Source organism: Drosophila kikkawai, chromosome X, assembly GCF_030179895.1.
Source record: "Drosophila kikkawai strain 14028-0561.14 chromosome X, DkikHiC1v2, whole genome shotgun sequence".
In the NCBI taxonomy this organism is placed as follows: domain Eukaryota; kingdom Metazoa; phylum Arthropoda; class Insecta; order Diptera; family Drosophilidae; genus Drosophila; species Drosophila kikkawai.
Window position 1 is genome coordinate 22,441,705 of NC_091733.1, and position 20,290 is coordinate 22,461,994.

The 20,290-nt window shown below is 36.5% G+C and overlaps 2 protein-coding genes across 2 annotated transcripts in view; one reads left to right on the forward strand and one right to left on the reverse strand.

Annotated features, from left to right (window-relative positions):
- The window catches only part of hiw (MYC binding protein highwire), a 54,348-nt gene that overhangs the window by 12,855 nt on the left and 21,203 nt on the right, over nucleotides 1-20,290 (reverse strand). The window lies entirely within an intron of this gene.
- Nucleotides 1,273-18,332, forward strand: be (ben). The gene is made up of 6 exons (XM_017180674.3): nucleotides 1,273-1,973; nucleotides 13,964-14,225; nucleotides 14,295-14,452; nucleotides 14,518-14,807; nucleotides 14,872-15,989; nucleotides 17,481-18,332. The coding sequence occupies exons 1-6, from the start codon at nucleotides 1,680-1,682 to the stop codon at nucleotides 18,014-18,016; spliced, it is 2,658 nt and encodes an 885-aa protein (XP_017036163.1). The 5' UTR covers nucleotides 1,273-1,679; the 3' UTR covers nucleotides 18,017-18,332.

The window sequence follows — 20,290 nt, forward strand, 5'->3', positions numbered from 1 at the left end:
TGTATGTATATGTACGTAGGTGGGTAGGCAGTAGGCAGTGAAGGAGTCATTTTCGACCCTATAAATCATATAAATCACATATATTATTGATCAGCATAAACAGGAGAGTCTTACTAGCCATGTTTGGGGAAAACAAATATTTTACAAATTTTTTACAAATTCTAATTGCATCGTTAAAATGTTCAAAAATGAATAAAAAATGTCAACTAGAAAAAACGTAGCACAAAACAGCTTTTTTATTTATTTTTATGATATTTTTAAGCTTTAATTTCCCCAAAAATGATCATATAAAATTATGAATTAATCAAAAATTAGGTGATCCTGTGAGGATATTTTCCAAATTTCCCTATTAGATAGTGTAACAGATTTTTTTTTATTATGAACTGAAAGTTTTCGTAGGCATTTTGGATAGGAAGTTAAGCGTTTCGTAAAAGAACTAGTACAATTTGTTAAGACCCCGTCTCCACTGTGGATGACAAAAGATCACAATAAAGGGCGACTCAAAGTGGATTTGATCTGTTCTTGTTATTCCGCCGTCGTTGGTTTATCGTCTTCGGGCTCTTCTGCATTTTACATACCAATGTATATATGATGGGCCCCTTAGTTTGGAATGAAATAAAAAGCGGTTCAGCTGATTTAATTTATCGGAAAGCCCTGCTGAGCAGCCCCTGAGATCAGCTGTGAGGCCGCTGAGAGAATGAGAGCCGCCAGGAGTGCACTGAACAGAATCGAGGTATAGGTATTTATAAAATTAAAAACAAATAAATATTTGAAATTTAGTTTGATAATTTATTTATTTATTTAAAAAATCAATAACTAAGCTAGAATTACATTAAATGCAATTAGAAAAGTGTTTTTGTTTTGATTTTTTTAAGATTTATCAATCTGCATACTAAATTTAAGTGTTTTTATAATACAAATTTCAAATTTTTGACAATTTTAGCAATGTAACCCCTTATTAAATTGTTGTAAAATTCTTTTTTTTCTTGCAGACTGCTGATCAAGAATATTTATGATTTATAAGGTCGAAAATTACTTCCTGTCCCCGCAAGGATATTAAAACAAGCCTTCAGCAAAGTTTCATATAAAATGCATGCCAAGTGATAGATAAATGACCATCCCTGCGATCGGTGCAGTGTAGAGAGCGTTCGCTGACTAATCCAGTGAGAGAGGAAAATGGAACGGGGAAGTGGAACGTCGGAACAGTGGAACGTGGAGCGGGTAATGCTCTCTTGTTTTCCAACGATCGGCAACTATATATCTACCGTATTCGTTAACGAACCGCCTTCGAGATCGCAACGTTGACCGTGTGCGGGGCTTACTATATTATTATTTATATACAATCCGACAATCCGAGACTCGCGACGCCGTCTTTTTTGTTGTTCTTTTTCTTAGTGTTTTGTGCTTTATTTTATTTTTTTCTCTAAAAAATTCAGTGAGTGACGATGAACAGCATTAATATGTATTTTAGTGCCGTCTCTTAAAATATCGCTGCCGGGGAAAAAAGAGAGCGCGATAAACACAGTGAGGAGTGCCTGAGAGCATTGCAGTTTAATTGTCAATGTAATTGAGAAAAAAAAAAAAAAATATTAAAAAAAAAAACAACCACAGAAATTGAAAAGTAGAACAGGGAGTGGGAAGGAGGAAATCGGTGGGAGAGAGATAAGACAAGAATAGTTATGACGCCGACGTCGAAGATGCAAATCCTATGCCTAACTGTGATCCTTTGGCTCCTGCGGTTCCAGTCGATATTTGCATATGTGAACCTTTACAACCGCCTACCCGGCTATGCGCAGACCTCCTCCGGAGGCCAGGATTTCCTGTCTGGCCATCACCCCCATTCCAGCTCCGCGGCCGGCGCCGCTGTCCAGCAGCAGCAGCAGCAGCAGCAGCCCGTCAACCAGGAGAACCTATGCAGCCACTGCGCCTGCACCCATCTCAAGGCCATCTGTGACTTCCAGCTAAACAAAACGGTAAGTTTCGTCGTCGGCCTGAATCACCACCCCACAAATACAAATGCAAACGCAAGCATAGAAAAAGCGGTTTTAGACATTAGTTAATTGGTCATCGACTCGATATTCTGTCAGGGCCGAAAAAGCTGTTTATAAAAAAGTTCTACCACTTTTTGAGGCCTGCACGGGATTATTGCATTGGAAGTGTCGGGAAAATGTGATTGGAAACAATTCGATTTGTTGGGACTTATCTAAAATTGTGATTCTGATTTTAACAGATTCTAGGTTCCTTTTAGTAAATCAAAAGAAGTAAAAAATCTAGTTTCTCTATAAAAAAAAAAAAAACACACTAAGCTCGTTTTAGGCCATAATAGAGCTTACTAACCCCTTCTTTTGTGAGCTAAAAATGGGATTTAACCGAAAAGTCTTAAGCTTTAGCTTTTCCTTTAAGACTCCAGTTTTAGACAAATGTTTGACTTGGCAAAATGGCTAAAAAAAAAGCTTGAGATAGCCTATTTTAGTTTCCAGAATTTTCGATGCAGCGAGCTTCGACCAAAGTCCCTTCATATCTTTGCAGAAACTCGTCGAATCAAAGCTGCAGCTAGTATAAAATCTGAAAGTCTTTGGGCTTATCTTGTAATGCATTTTAAAATAAAAAAAAACAAACAAAACAAATGTTTGTATATACAAAGATCACACTGAAACATGTCACATTGTTATGGGTTTGGTACAGTGGTCACTGGTCTCAAAAACCAGATGTCTCCCGCTCTTCTAATTAGCGAAAACCTGTAGCATGTCAGCAACATTTTTTTAGTGAAATTAGCATTTATGCGAAAAGTACTTTGAAAAAAATCGAGCTTGGTTTTTGAATATATTGAAATTGCATTTGACAAGAAAATGTTGGGCAAGTGTCTGCATTTTCAGCGTTTGAACCATTTCAGGCGTTAATTGCAGTGATTAATGGCAAATCATGAAAAATGGTCGTGTTCAGCAGCAGTTATTGTCACTTATGGCAAATCACTCAATAAATAATGGTATCTGATTATTACAAGTAAACGGTGATGTTGCAATAAAAGGGAAATGGGTGCATTCAGCAATACCAATCGATGAATAATATTGATCTGAGAGATATTTCCTTATTATATTATAACTGTGAATCACAAACATTTGAGTTTTCTTAAAGTTTTACTTCAATAAGTAGAAATGCTAAACATAATCAATGAAATCATAGTTAAATTAATTGATTTCCTGATTGTTATATTTTTATTGAGTGACTGATTACTAAGCACCACTTTCTTATAAATCACTAAAGGTTTACGTTGTCTTCTACGCTATTGATTAGAAATCAACGGTAGTTAATTTATCAGTGTTCAGACCGCAATTTGTTTATGATTACTCTATTCTTTTATTATTTATTTAGTGTGATTTATTGCGTTAACAATTTGTTTTATTAAAGCTAATGTTACAAATTTAGGTATTTAAAGCTTTTCTAGTACATTTTAATAATTTTATGATTTTAAAATTTAATAAGTTCAAGGAAAAGATACATAGGCCACAAAAACCTTGATGATTAGATGATTAGAAATCACACAATTGATTATTAAACTATACTTGTAATAATTTTTAGATTATTTCAATAACAAGTCACAATTTTAAAGTGATCTACAATGCTGAGGTATCACTGTACAGTCTACACATTTCCAGCAGATGTGGAAGCTTTTGGCAGCTAACTGCAAAAGTAAACTCAAATAAAACGCACCAAGGCAAGCGGATAGAACAAAGCAAAGTCCAGAAAACAGAAGCTGGAAAAGTGAGGAGGAGGAGGAGGAGTAGGAACAGTGAGTGCGTAAAGTACGCTCACTCCAAGCCTCGTCGGGTTTAGTTAGTGGCCATTGTTGACTTAGTAGTCTGGAGGAATGAACCGCCATCAGAGCAAGTGTTTTCATTGTGACATTCGGTTTCCTTTCTTGTGATTGATAATGCACTTAAGAGCAGGAATTTTCTGATAACGAAAGAGTCTCAAAAACGATAATTGTAGCTTAGAAGAATATTTCAAAAGATTTTCTTTAATGTTTTCTGTGTTTTAAGAAAGCAATAAAATGTATGAATATAAAATGAATTTCTGGAAATTCATTTCAGAAATGAACTTGATTGTTTACATTTTTCTCAGCGAGCAATGAACCGCCTTGAATACTATATTTCTTTTTACATTTATTTTGTGTGAAAAGGAAATAGTTTTCCAAGGAGAAAATTTGCTGTTGTGAAACACTTTTGATTAATACGCACGCTAAATCAGAATATAAACAAGAAGAAGCTGCGTGCAAAATGAAAAAAAAAGTATAAATGAAAAACGAATGAAGGCGGCGGCGGCGGCGCCGTTGCCACTCCCTCTTCCTCTTACGTTCCCCCCGCTCTTCGGCCTGCCCCGCCAACACGTTCAACAGGTTATGCTAATGAGTCAGGTGCGTGTATATATGTATATACACACACGTCATATATATATACGTGTGTGTTTTCGCTCTCCGCCACACTCTTTTTCTCTGTTTTCTTGAGAATTATGAAGAGCGAACAAGTGCAAGTGATTGCCGTTTTAATCCTGAATTTATGACAGGACGCATAATAATAATAATAATAAAACTGACCATGAACAAATTTTGGGGTAAATTCCAGCTTAAGGAAAATTTTTAAAAATATTTTGTAGCTTTTTAAAAACAATAACATTCTTTATAAGCCTGTTTAAAAAGAAAATACCTTACTTCAGTTTGCAATCTTAAATTTATCACTACTAAAAATCCATTAATTTTAATTTTTTTTCTAGTTTTTGTAAAGTTAATAATTAAAATTTTTCAAAATTAAAAATGTTGCAAATTTCATTAAATTTTGAAAAAAATAGGATTTTTTTTTAATAATAATATCAATTTTTAAAGTATCTATACCTAAGCCAAAAATGCTGTTCAATTCGGAAGCGTGTTTGTGTTAGTTTTTATAAGGTTAAAAAATATGCTTACTGAATTTAATTTTTGTTTTTGTTTATGAAATTTCACCTTTTGTCAATTTTAAAGAAGTAACCCCTTATAAAATAAAATAAAGAAAATATTGCAATGTTAAATGATTATTTTTGGAAAAACTCGAAATTTAAAAAATCTGTAAGCATCTTAGTGTTAGTTTTTATAAGGTTTTTAAAATCTGCCTACTCAATTTAAGGTTTTAACTAGTTTCATTTTTTGTTAATTTTCAGCAATTTTAACCATGTAACCCCTTATAAAATTTTAAAAAATTAGCTAAATAAATATTTTTCCTCCGCACATGGCTATAACGATTCGGCTGTTGATGCTGATCAAGAATATATATGATTTCTAGGGTCAACAGTGACTCCTTTTGACTGAAATTATAAGCCTTAAATAATTTATGAGACATATATGTATTTAAGGGAGTGCTCCCTTCATTTGAACAAGAAAATAATAATAAGGCGTAGGAAAGCGAAAGTGTTTGCTGAAGGAAAAAGCAAGATAATGAATGCAGGTTGAATAAATATCGTTACGCTGTCCCCTTAGAATATCAAGTATATACTATATATATAGGCCAATATCTTGGTTGTGAAGAATTCTAAATGGTTTAATAGTACTTCGAATAATGGGATGATTCAAGGTCATTTCAATCAAATGTCCAGCTATAAAAATATATAATTTAAGAAGCTTTTGCCGCTATATAACATTCCTTTCTCTAGTTTTAACTCAGTAAGGCACAACATTGAATCGAATCATATGTTTACCACAAGTCCGAGTGCAGTTCCTGGAATTGAATCACAAGGCTATTCATAAATCAGTAATCAATAATCCGAACGCTCTACTCTCTGGCTCTGATCTATATATATACATATGTGTATATCTTGTATGGAATATATATCTTGTATTTCGACTACATGTACACACAATTTATGTACACATTTATCTTGTATCGCTTTTTAGAAGTCGTTGAATTCTGCACTTCCTCCAGTAATTGAGTGAACTTAGGCGCTCTCCCCTTACTTATCGTTCTTTCTTTTTTTTTTTTCGCCCGATTTATTCTGTGTGTTCTGTGTGTGTGTGCGTCATGTGTCGTCATCTTGCAGATACAGAAATTTTATTTATTTGCTGCGTGGGCCTGCAGTTCAGTCTTATTTTTTTCTATGTGCCAAAGTGGAGGAGAAACAGACACAGAATAAAAGAAAACATAAAGCCGAAAGCCGAAAGCAAGCCAAATGGAAATGCATTCCTCCACCCACTTTTGCCACCGACCCCGAGAATTTCGGAGATTGACAGTAATAAGCCAAAAAGACTTCTTATATAGTGTCAGCAGCTGTTAAATACCGGAAAAAGGCCAGCGGAGAACTTAAAAACAAAACCAATTCAATCTGTTTGCACTCAACGGAGGGTTTGAGGGTTGGAAAAGCGAAATTGTTAAGTTTTAGAAAGGATTATTAGGAGGTTTTTATAACAAATTTGATCACAGTTTTTCTTAACTTTAACGTGATTAAGCAATAAATAAACATTCTTAATTTGCACTTTATAGTGTGGAAATCGAACTGGTTAACTTTTTGAAATATCCTAACTTTAGGTTAGGTATTTATAAACATAGCCTGGGTTTTTTTTTTAAATAGAGCCAGATTAATTTTAACCCAAGGTTAGCTATCTTCAGGTTTAATATCTTTCACTTTTTTGAATCTTGCTCAGAATTTAAGCCTGAGATTACTGATTTTCTTAACTCGAACTTGATTATGTCTTAATCGAAGTTGTTAACTTTTGGAAATGTCCTAACCCGTGGTTACATATTTCCAAACCATATTTAACCAGAGGTTAGCTATCTTCAGGTTTAAAAACTCAAAGTTTACTAAGCTCAGCCTGAGCTTGACTCTATGTTTTTGTATAGCTTACTTACCAAATCGATTTATAAATTAAGTAAGTCTTTATATTCAAGAGTTAAAGTCAAAAGATCTTCCTTATATAAAGAAATGTCCCTAAAAATTGTTCCCAATGTAGAAAAAATACAAAAGGAGGGGGGAAAAGGAGAGGGAAAATGGAGAGGGAAAATGGAGAGGGGAAAAGGAGGGGGGAAAAGGAGGTGGGAGACCTGTAAAGTGTATATGTTTTAGTGGAATGCGCCTACTTAAATTCCCATTTGGAATGGCTACTTAAACTACTTGGGACCCGAGAATGTTATGGCTGCTGCGAGCTGCTAAAAATCCATCAAGTGCCACACAAATTGAACGTTCGTTCCACAAACAGAAACAATAAACCAAACCAAGTGAGGTAAGGAGGCGGCGGCTACGACGAATGTGTGAATGCAATGAGAGCTGCTCGCTGGCTGGGGCACAGATGAAAGCAGAAAAGAAAATATATATCGAAAACCTAGGACAGCGCACCAGGAGGTGTGGTGTGTCTGTGAAAAACCGGGCCGGAAAACTGAGCATTCAATGCATTTGATTTTGCCAATAATTCCACTAATCGGTAAACAATTTTATTGAAACATTTACAAAGCACATGCAATCAATGTGTGTATATATATAATTCGAAAATTGATTATTCAAAGGCAAGGAGGAACCATAAATGTGTGCATTATAAATATATGTATTGATTCTATATCGGCGAAAGATACCCTACTTACAGAAAAGGCGTAGTAAACAATATTTTAAAATTTAAACTCTGATAAAATATATACATATATTTTTTTGCTGTAACTAAGGGGGTTTTTACTGGGGAGTTTTACTTATTTTAAAACCTAAAGATATATATTAAAGAATATATATATAAGTTGATAGTTGGAATTATTTATTAAGTATTATCATTCATTTTTTAGTCAAGTTTTATTACTTTTATGATTTATGTTTACCCTGGAATCTTGGCTTATTAAAAATTTTGAAAAAATTTAAATTAAACTAGAGACTTTTTCTCCATTAATAAAACGCTTCCTTGAAAATAATAATAATAATAAAATAAGAATAATAAAATTATAAAAGCTTAAAGTTGGCCAAAGATAACGAATCCAAGTTTGTAACTGTAATACTAGTTACGTCTGGTTTTGTGGAGACAAGTGTTAGTAACTCTTGTAATCGCGATCGCAAAATAGCCACACACACACACACACACACACCCCCGATGGAAATATCCAGAATGGCTCTTGGTCAGCTTATCTCTATAAACGAGCAGCGGAAAATGAAAGAAAAGAAAAGCAGCAAAAATAAAACAAAAGAAAAACCACATGAGGAATTTCATTTCAGCCAGTCACGTAGACGTTCCCAGCCGAACGTGTCCGAGGCTGTATCTGTATCTTTCGGATGCAGATACGATAGCATTCGGCACTCCATGTGTGAGTGTTTGTGATAACCCGCAATTGGGAAAGTCCTTTTCCCAAATTTTCGGGCCCATGTGACCAACATTGTGGCCATGTGCCGCTATTTGATTTTACAATCTACGTTTCCTAGGGACTACCAAAAGATACAGATAAAGATAGAGATTCAGATACAGCTAGAGAGACAGCTAGAGATACAGATAGCTGTGCAGAGAGCGAGAGGTGGATCATAATTTATTTTTAATTGGCTTTGTTTGGTTATTTATGTGCTGTTGTTGGTTTTGGCACTTCCAGCCAGGCGACGGCAGCTATTTCCGCTCGTCGTCGTCTGCCCCAACACCATATATACCATATACCATATACCATATAGTATACCATATGATTCTCCGATCCGTTGTTTCCCAAAATATCCCGTAAAGTTGTCGCCGGAAAGAAACAAAAAAAAAAAAAAAATGGGAAAATCGGTGGTATCTCTTTTTTGGAGAAGACGAAAAGCGCACAGATTGGTTTTGGATCAGGCACTGAGTGGATTCTATATATAGAGAGAGAGCTAAAGTCTTGACATTATATTGCCCAACTTTACACAGAGAAAATACCTTGAGGGTAGTGGATTTTGGTGACAAGTGAAAATTTACTAAGAGATCTTTAAAAATTAATAAACATATAAATAATTCAGAAAATTGTATTCAAAATATATGTATTATTTTCAAAGCCAAAATTCTACCTGTAAACTCTCGATTAATTCTTTAAAACAAGCATAAAACTGTTGTATTATGATGCTTAAAATTTTGCTCAGTGCATTAGGCATATACAGCTGTGTTCACGGAAATAGCAGTGCCCAACGACCTGCACGTTTAAGATCGGAAAATCCTGTTACAAACACTATTTTCATAATTTTTTTTTCATAAAAGCTTAGTATATTTAATTATTAACAATACCACAATCATTTAATTTAGGTAACATAAACCCTTTAGAAGATATAGCTAATATCAACAAAAAAGGTCTATATTATGCCGATCATTGAAATAGCAGTGAAAAACTAAAATTCTTCATAAATTTAAAAATATCGTATAAGAAACCTATTTCTTCTTAAATTCTAATTGACTATGATCTAATAATTTGTTAAATAGCCTTTAGAAGCTATCATAGCCTCATACCTGGGTGGCAAGGAGTCCACCAAGTCTTAGAAACGCTTGAGGGGAATATGGCCTCATTCCTCCTGCACAAATTGCCAAAGCTGCGGCTTAGAAGTCGGAAACTTCTTTAATACGTAGCCCTTGATGTCCCCCATAAGTTTTCGATCGGATTTATATCCGGGGACTGTGCAGGCAATGGCATTGCATCCACTTTTTCATTAAGAACCCACTCCTTGGCCACCTTGATGGTATGATTAGGGTCACTGTACTGCTAAAACGTCCAAATTAATGGCATATTTTCCTCAGTATACGGCTGCAAGACAGTTTTTAATATTTAGACATAAACATAATGGTCTTTGATCCCACCGATCATATATACGGGACCTACAACGTTGTATGAAAAGTATACCCAAACCATGATTTTTAGGCCACCATGTTTTACTGTCTTCAGCGTATGGTTTGGGTGGTACTTTGTATTTGGAGGTCGACGGACATATTGTCTTGTCCTATTCCACCAAATAAAACCAGTTTGGAGTCATTTGTCCAAAGGATATTACGCCATTTGAATAGTGGCAGTTCAAGTGGCTATTGGCGAACTCGGATCTGGCCTTGATATGCTTGTAACCAAGCAGTGACATTTTCCATGGACTTCGCGAATCTAAAATTTATTCAATAAGTCCCCGGCGAATGGTCCCATGACTGATTCCCATGCCAATTCCCGCTCATATATCCCTAGAGGATGCAAAAGGACGAGCTTTGCTGAAGCGAAGTACGCGTCGAGCCTGTACAACTGTGGTTTTGCGAATCGTACCTCGGTTTTTTTGGGTTCGGTTCATATTTTATGATTTATAAACTATTCTAAAATAACAATCTGAAAGATTTGGAGTCTCTTTACATGTTTTGCCCTTCTTTCTAGGCTAAGTTCTCTGATACCCTTCTCTCATGGAGCAGTGAGGTCCTGCGCCCACTAAAATATTTTTTTTTGCGTTGTAAAGGTGTATTATATAATAAACTATAATAACGACCGTAATTAAACTCATTTTTTACAAAATTAATAGAAATTTCGGCACTTTTTGCGAAAGAAAATTAAATACTGCTATTTCAGTGATCGGCCAAAACGAGCTGCATATGTGAAAAAATATCAATAAAACATAAAAATAGAGCAAATCTAACGGAATTTTTTCTCGATTCTTATCTTTATGTTCCATTTAACAAAAACAATGTGCAATAGATCAGCTTGCAAAAAGGAATATGTACAAAAAAAGGTTTTGAAGTTGTTCCCTCTGTCGCACTGCTATTTCCGTGAACACAGCTGTAGTTTCCTATAATTCATGGCGATATATATCTTGACGAGTTCGAACTTCATAAACTTTTCAGCCATTTCATCCGCAATGTTGTTTGTTTTTCCAGCTCCCGGCCTCGGGACTGATGGTTCTCATAAACTTGAAACCAATGGGGACGGGATGGAAAACAAGGGAGGGAGGGAAGGTGGAAGATGGACGGTGGAGAGGGGAAAAGGAAAGGAAAAACTGTCTGTCAGACAAACAAGCAAATTAAAACTCACACGTAATTGAGACTTCCTCTTTAAGATGAGGAAAAAGAGCGAGGAAAGAGCGAGAGAAACTGGAGCAATTGAAAGAAATTGCGCCCAGAGAGAAGCGCGCAAACAGAGCGAGAAAAAGAGAAAAGGGGGAATGAAGAATAATAAAAGCAATTATCCAAAAAATACTTAACTATTTTTATATATATTTTATTTAAATAGATTTTATTTAAAGAGAGTTAAAAACTTGCAATTAATTTGTAAATTATTATTTAAACTTTACATAATTTCTTTTACATTAATTCTTTTGTTTATGCTAAAAAAAAGGAACATGAAAATAAAATATACTTTTTTTAAATATATTACAAATATTGTTTTGTGTAAAAAATGCAATATCACAACGACTAAGAAGGCCAGAAATCTAGTCAAGAAAAGAAGAGACGACAACAAGTGCGAGGGGAAAAGGGACCCCAGGGGGAGCCAAGCTAACCAGCTGGCGCAGCTGCAGCTAAAGATTTCGATTCAGGTTCGGATCCAAAGACATTGAACCTCCCCAACGAGGCCAGACAAAAAAGAAGCAGGTGGCTTTGGTCTGGTGGTGGCCCGACTTTTGGGATCGCGGCCTGCATTATAATGGCTCTCATTTTCCCACCTTCTCCTCCCCCACACACTTTATATTATTATGGCATGAAAATTACAAATTTGATTAACGACAACACACAAAAAAAAAAGAGTTAGTAGTACAAATAACAATTCAAAAAAAATTTCAATTTGATAAAAATAGAGAAAACAGATCAAATCTAAGGGATACCTTTGCAAGTCTTAGAGAAACAGGAATTATTAAATTAAAATCAACTATAAATGTAGGTAAAAAATATATATAAGATATAAATAAAGGTAAAAAGATATATACAAGTTAATATTTAGTTATACTTTTAACACATTATCTTAAACATGTAATTAAAAAGTATATATTTCATTGAGTAAATAGTATTTAAATTTTAGGTTTCATAAAAACTATTTTTTCCCTAATTTGAATAAAATATATTTCATTTCCTAGTGACAAATCATATTAAAAAACTATATATAATATAATAATATTAATATAATCTCTAAAGTATAAGCTAGTATTATTTAATTTCAAAATAAACGTTTTTTGTTTATTGGAAAATGGTCTTTCGAAGCTAAACAAAAGTGTCTGAGAAAGCTGTTGTTGTTGTGTTGTGAGTGTGAGGTTACTGAGGCACGTAGACACCTCCCTTGAAGGGCGATATGTGGGTGATTATTCACACAAGACAATTCAAACCAATAAAGCTAAAGACAGCCAAAAACGAACGAAACTCCAAGTCAGACAGCCGTCATCCGATATATTTGCCCTTGATAAGCGATTTTGCTGCAAAACTGCAGGGAACCAAAGATATGGACAATCGGGCGCCTTCTGCTCTGTAAACAAATCCCAATTGCAGCTGATACTAGAGTAGATTTATTTATGCTTATTAAGAATACAACAATTTAAGCGGCATATTTACGCAAAAACCTCAAAATATTGTTATTTATTCACTCAAATCCACAAATAAATGTTTATGTTCTCAGGGATTTTCTGGTTCTTTAATGTTTGTAATTTTTGTTATTCCATTAAAATTAGCCCAAGTTATGGAACTTCTTTTCCTGACAAGTATTTCACCATTTGTGGCAATGACAGACTTGCATGAATAGTTTACCATTTTATTTCTTTTTTTTTTTTTTAACAAAAACAAAGCTCTTATCGGAAGCGTTAGTCTGCTGCTGTGCTGCGCAGTAAGAAATTAGTGATTCAAAAGTGAATCAGTCAACTAAACAATCAAAATGCAAATTAGTTAAAGGTTTTACTATTTAAATTAAATAGAAAAATAATATTAAAAATATTATATCTAGCTATTTTTGTTAGGAAAGTTAGTTTATATAAATTGAAGCTTGAAATAAACAAAGAAATTAGCCAAGAATTATTATTATACTTGAGAATTTTAATATCTTTATTAATATGATTTCATAAATAAGCTATACAAACTGTATCTACAGGATCTACATACATCAACAAAATCTATATTATACACCAGTGTGCATCTGTATTCTTACTTGGGTATTTATAATGAAACGATCTTTGATTTTCCTATTTGAGTAACAATCTGAGTTAATCTGAGTTAATATATTATTTCCCCTTACTTTCAACTCCTAAAACTCTTATCAAATATATCACAGAGATTAACTTGAGAAGCTCTGATTTCCGTTCACTTTATCCAGATTCATTAATGCAATAATAATAATGCGAGAGAGCTACCCAGACCCGACGTGTGATCAACAACAAGATCATCAGCGTCGTGGACATCTCGTCATCGCCATCGCCATCGCACCATCATTGCGGCCACTTGAGTTTGCAACTATTTTCACTTAATTTAATGAGAAAATTGCACCCTCGGGGTGATGGTTCGAGTTTGAGTTCGAGTTCCAGTTGGGGTTCTCCTGGATCGCTGGATGGCTGGAGCAATGAACGCGTTGCGGTCAAGTTGCTGTTGTCGTCTGATGTGGCTCTTGTTAGTGTTGCTGCTGTTGCTGTTGCTGCTGCTGCTGCTGCTGCTGCTGTGAGTGCTGCTACTTTGCCCATTGTTGTTGTCGCAGACACTGCGTTTAAAAATAAAACACCAAAGGGAGGCGGGACCAACTGGCGAGAGGCATCCCGTGTATACAGACCGCAAGAAATGTAAGTCAAGCGGCACAACCCCCCGGCAACAGCAGAAGCAACATCAATAAAATAAGTAAAAGCGCTTCTCGTCTGCCAGCAATTTCCAGTTTTTGTGCACGAATGATGTTTAATAGCCCATGGTCTGTCTTAGTCATTTACGGCCAAAAGAAGTGCTAAATAGCATGATATTTTTGGCTCACTAGAGTCTAGAGATTCCTTATTTGTTCTGCCTTGAAAAGTATTTTTTCTTAATTTCATCTTTTTTTTTCTTTTACAACTTTTATAACAGCTGTCACCGGATTGGGACTCCAAGTACCGAGTGCCCGTTAAGATCAAGTCCATTGAGGTGTATCTGAGGCCCAGCATTGAGTTCCGTTTGTTCCAGAACTTTTTCCAGGACAATCAAGTGAATTACTTTGGGGTCAACGGGGTGAAGGACAACGATAGGGTGGAGGTTACCCAAAATGCCTTTAGCCGGAACAAGGGTGGCTTTCCCAATATAGAGTTTCGCAAAGTATCGCGAGTTTACCTTCAGGAGAAGACATTGTCCGGTAAGAAGGATAATTGATCGATTGATTGATCCAGAAAATTTCAAGTGATTCTTCATCGTTTGTTTTCAGCTGTTGAGTTCAAGCTGCTGGTGGAGGATACCGAGCTGCTGGTGGTGTTCGCCAATGCCTTTACCATGGCCAATCTGGACTGTACCTTCCGGCGGATCAAGGATCTTCAGTTGAACGAGAAGGCCTTTAGTCATGGCGGTGCCCAGAATGGCATAAATGTGAGTATAACTACAAAAGAGATTAATCCTTGATTTTAATTTACTAATTCATCTTAATCTCTTAGCTACGCGTTGAGGACTCTAACATCGATGAGATTGGCCGTTTTGATCTGTCCATGAGCAAGGTGAGCTTTGTGCGCTGCAACATTGGCACCATTGGCCGCAATGCCTTCGATGTGACCAAGATCAAGGAGCTGTCCTTTGAGCAATGCAACATAACGACCATTAAGGCCCAGGCTCTAACCGACAAGCTGCACAGCGAGAATGTGTCCTTTGTGAGCACGGTGATTGGAACCATTGAGGGTGAGGCAATCAACCAGAGCGGCATCACCACCCTCACACTTCGAGGCAACACGTGAGTCCTTAAGAGTAGACTTGTAGACGAAGTCATCCTATATAATCTTTGTCTTCCCTTTCAGTATTGATAAAATCCAATCGGGTGCGATTCGTATAACAGCGGTGGACACTTTTATACGCAACAATACGGTGCGCCACATGGAACCCAACTGGTTGAACGTGGTCATGGCATCCCAGGTGGAGATTGAGAACAATCGCTTTGGACACTTTTCTCGCTTCGAGGTGAACAGTGCCCCGATAGGTGCCCTGAACTGCTCCTTTGCCAACAATCAGCTGGAGGATCCCCAGCATGGCAGCCTGAATTTCAGCCGATGTGGTGTCCACCGGATCCGTGTGGGTCGGATTTGCTCTTGCGATGCCAAAGCATGGCTAAAGACACTAACCGACCATGATCTGGATTCGGAGATTCTCTGTCCGCTCAAGTCGGAGGATCGTAGCTGCTTCAATGCCACCACCGTGGATCGGCGACGGTTTGAGCACGAGGCCTGTGGCGGGAATGGCACACGACACTGCTCCGAAGGCCTGTGGATGACACAATCGGAGAGCGACCAGTTGAGCGGCACTGCCAGCCTCTTGAGCATCAAATGGATATCCTGCATTGTGGTTGGTGTCACCCTCATTCTATCCTTGGTTATCTACCTCGGAATTGTGTGTGTAACCCGGTTGCGTCCCAGTGGCGGTGGTCAGGCGCGGATGAAAAAATGTGCCTTTGCGGAGGAAACCAAACGACAGTTGCTCCTGGCAGCGGAGAAGCTCAGCGAGAACGATCAGACGCGCAAGGCCATCAACAAGCTGATCAAGAATGGTCCATTTACTGAAGATGAGTGTTTTAAGCGCACTTGTGAAATTGTTCAGAACATTCCGCACAAATCGTCGTCTATCAAGGATCTCCTGTCGAACCATCTGCTCGAGTGCCATGAGAGCGGCTCACCGATGTCGGCCAGCGGTGGCGGCGACTATGGCATGTCGACAATCGGTGCCGGTGGATCGGTGGATCATCATCACCATCATCACATCTCGGCGCCGAGCGCACCCAGTGCGTTCGAGTGCGGAGACTATGACCAAGATGAGCCCATCTATCAGGAGCCGGACCAGCAGCAGCATCCGCTTATACCCAGCGAGTACTCGGAGCTGCCGCCGCCAGCGGAGGATCCGTACTCAGAGCCGTTCAATGCCACCAGTAAGTACGGTTTGGGTGCCCGTGGTTTCGGTCTACCCGGTCTTCCCGGTCCCCGTTCCGTTTACGACTGCAACCGGAACGATAATCGTCGAAGATCACAGGATCGGGATGGTCACTACTGCTCCCCGTACGCCACTTAGTCTGTTATTTCCTTGTGTGGTTTTTTTTTTTTTTTTTTTGTTGGGTTAACATTCTCCTGGGAAATGGCCCTTCTACCACCTCAAAAAAAAAATTAATAACCTGTTACTAATATTATGTAATTTGTATAAACATATATTTATATATACATATAGCAGCTATACCTATTTAAGCACCCCCACATATTTTATATTGTACAAAAACATTTAGGGTTAGCATGTATATACCACAAATTATTGTATTTATATTAGCTTATACACTGAAAACCGGAAAAAACGAAACCTGAAATCTGCAAAGGGATCCCAAACTGAAAAATGTGGACCATGAAACACGATGGAATCTGAATAGAAGGCTCGAATAAATGAGAAATGTCGAAGCTCAGCCAATTCCATTCTGCTTCTCGCGGTTCAAAAGGAAGTCCACTCGCTATCTAAAAAAAAAAGTCCTCTCGCTATACACAAAGCAACGAGAGATTGCTACACATAGGTCTTACCACATGCATGTTCTAGCACTCAAAAAAAATAATATATATATGAAACACACACAAACACAGATCCAGCGCTGAAGATCCACAAAACACACAATCCACAAATGCAAAACGCATTAGCCCAGAAAGGTACCAACAAACAAGTAGTTGTCCCACTCTAATATATGGTGATGGATTCCTCTCCCTCTGTATCTCACTGTCTTTTACTTTCACTCTCACTTTCTTTGTAATTGTATCTGTAAACTGGTAATACGTAAAAATGAATTCTGGTATTCACTTTCGAAAGAAAAAGTAAACAAGATTTAAAAACCCTTTAACAAAGTGTTGAAAAGTAGGCTACAAAATATTTTGTTCCTAAATTATTTGTCAATTTATTGTAATTGTAGGGTGTGAGCATATTATGACACTAAATTCTTATTAATTTTATTTGCATTTCTAATCAAATTCAAGGTATTCTGAGGTTATATCGAAAGATATAGTAAAATCAATTAAAATCAAAAAGTATAGCATACTTTTGAGCTTGTTTTCGGTAGTAATTAGAAATAAATATATACCAACCTCATAATGCTCGGTTTTTTTCTATGCAAAACTTGAATCTAGTCATTTATTTTTTTTTTTGTTTAACCAATTTGTTAGATTTATAATAAGCCACCAGTCTTTAAAATATTAATTTTGAAATATTAATAAGGATTTCCCTATATTTCCAAATTATTTTTTCTAAAGAAAAGCGAATATTTCCTGTCAAAGTTGAATACCAGACCAACCCCATAATATCTGTATCTTTATCTATATCTGTTTTAATTAGTTCAACGGTAAATATAAAAGATAAACCCAATTAATCCTTTCATTCCGTTTCTTTTTTCCAGATGCGAATGACATGCCACCGGCCTATCAGTATGCCACGCCCCTGCGCCACCCAAGACCACAGCCTCCAACAACGACAACTGTCTGCTATGCCAGTCCAGTTTGGCGCTCCACGCCCAGTGCCACTCCCACCAGTAGACCTCCCTCGGGAGCAGGAGCGGGAACGGGAACGGGAGCGGTAGCGCCACGACATGTACGTGACCTGAGGCAGGATCTGGAGGCAATGCCGCAGTTTCATCCCAATCAGCTGACCTCGGCGCGAAACCAAAGACAGCTGCAGCAGAATTATCCACAGCCACAGCCGCAGGCACAATCACAATCTCAGTCACAGTCACAGCCACAACCACTTCCTCAACCTCATCCGCCGCCCTACAGTCAGCCAGGTATCCGACGTCATCGGAGCCGGCAGAGCTTTGAGTGCTTGGATGGCGCTGCCAGTCTGGCGGCCATGGAGCACATGGACTCGGGATCGGATCACTCCGGCGGCAGCGATGTAACAGTCCAAATCACCGATGTGATCGATTATGCGGACGCCTGAAAGTATGCAGCGAATATATAAGGGATATATATATCCACCTGTCACAGCTGCCACAACACGATCGAGAAGCGAAAAGAAGAAATGATTAAGATAAGCGTAAACCTGCAACCTGCCAGCCAGCAGGGCACAAAAGAAGAAAAGAAAAAGAATTGGGGAAAAGTAAGCGAAAAAACACTTTGTGATATTGAAACAGTTTCTCCGGAGGGAAAAACTAACAGATAGGTGGAGCGGCGCCAATCGAACTACGAGCTAAGCTAGATTAAGTCCAAATAATTTAAAATAAATGAGTCCCAGAGCAGACAAAGCGACAAACTGAGTGTGTGTGTGTGGTTCTTTGCGGATTGTAGAGCTGAAAAAATTATGTTTATCGATTTAAAATAGATATTTTTGTATATAAAAAGACTGAAAACTTTGATTATTAATTGATAAACCATTGAAAATCTATATTTTTTTATATCTTTAAATTTTAATGTTTATTGATTTAATATAAATATTTTTTATATGGAAAATATAGATTTTCAGAGTTTATTGATTTAAAATCAATTGTATGTGGTTCTTCGGAAGTTGTAGTGCTGAAAAACTTATATGCATCGATTTTAAAAATATTGAAAACTTCAACAATCAAGGGTTATTAGGAAAAATTGAATTTATTTTTAATATAAAATCATCCAAACCTTCAATTGGTAAGTTAATCGATTTAAAATATATATATTTTTATATGAAAACCATTAAAAATATCCAGTTTTATTGTATCGACCTCATATTAGGGAATTGTAAAGCTGGAAAAACTTAGGTGTAACGATTTCAAATCTATATTTATCATATAAAACTACAAATATTGACTAACAGGGCTTATCAATTTTTTTTTCACATATAAAAAACATTGAAAAAAGTTCTAATTTTTCAGCTTAAGGAATTGAAATACGAAAAAACACGTCTAAATACAAAAATGTACTATATAAACTCTTAAAAATTCAATTTAGAATCAGATTCAAGGTTAGAGCACAAAAAATAAGTACTAGTCTAGACTAGGTTTTTAATTCCCTATCCTCGTATCCCGCCTGACTCATCACCCCTTCCATTTTGATCTCATTTTTCCGATGCCCCGCCATATCACATGTCCAATTTCTCAGTTATCGCCGGGCTGCAACAATAAGCTGGCGGCGTGTGAGACATAAATATTAATCACTTTGGCTTACACAGCTGTTTTGTTACGGCTGCTATAAGCAAAAACAAAAACGAAAACAATAAGTAAAAATTAAAAAAAAATAATAATAAAAATAAAAACGCTCTTGAAAGCCAGTCGGCGGGTGTGTGTGTGTGTGTTGTGCTGAAATTGCATTTTGAAATGTTGTATAACTTGATTTGCAAGCGCGATCACAGAACCGATATATGTGAATTAAATGCTGTTGCGCCGAGCTGCGATCTATGCAAATGCATTCTAAAAGCCTTTTCGAGTTATTAATGGGCATATATGGTCAGTAAGTCAGCCCGATCGGTTACAGCTCTCAGATCTCTCAGATCTCTAATCGCAAAGGCAGCAACTGCGCTGAGAATAAATTGTAAAATATTTACTACTCAATGTTTTGACTGGAAAATCACTTTTATGCAAACAAACTTTATGTTGACCATTTGAGATTTGAAATCAGGAAAAGAGTACATTTTTAAAGCTTTTTACAATGTAAAATGTTGTATCTTAAAGTTATAATAAATAATAAATGCAGCGTTTTTTTTTTTAAATTGATAATATTCTTAAAAATTGGCAACAAAACATGCTTTAATTTAGTATGCGGATTCACCTAATAAAAACTAACACAAAACTGTTTTCCGTTTTGGGATTAATGCTTTTTTGGCTTAGTTAGGATAGATTCAAATTGCTTTTTTTAATTGGGTTTGTAGTTATGCCTTTTTTGTACAGTGCATGAGAAGTATTTTTGTGTGAATGAATGAAGAAAAGTTAACCTGCTCGACTCCTTATCAGTTTTGAAAAGGTAAATGGCACGCTTATCTCAACAATTAAATAGGTTCCATTATTAACTCAATTATTTTAGAGATAGGAATGTAAGTTAACATTTATAAAATTAGAAGAAAAACAACAATGAAAGCCAATTTTACACTATATATATATATATAGTTTTAATAATCGAAAACCAGATTTTCACTGCATAATTTATTTCTGAACAAATATTATTCAGATATTTATTTATTTAAAGCTAACTAATAGTTAAAAGCTAAGAGTTAACACTTAATTATTGTGCATTGGCTGCTAAGGCC

What these genes read in the sequence shown, in the direction of transcription:
- be (XM_017180674.3), top strand. Translation starts at nt 1,680, where the DNA reads ATGACGCCGACGTCGAAGATGCAAATCCTATGCCTAACTGTGATCCTT. An exon ending in ACTTCCAGCTAAACAAAACG is followed by an intron (nt 1,974 to 13,963) that starts GTAAGTTTCGTC and finishes CTTTTATAACAG; the next exon opens with CTGTCACCGGATTGGGACTC. An exon ending in GTGCCCAGAATGGCATAAAT is followed by an intron (nt 14,453 to 14,517) that starts GTGAGTATAACT and finishes TTAATCTCTTAG; the next exon opens with CTACGCGTTGAGGACTCTAA.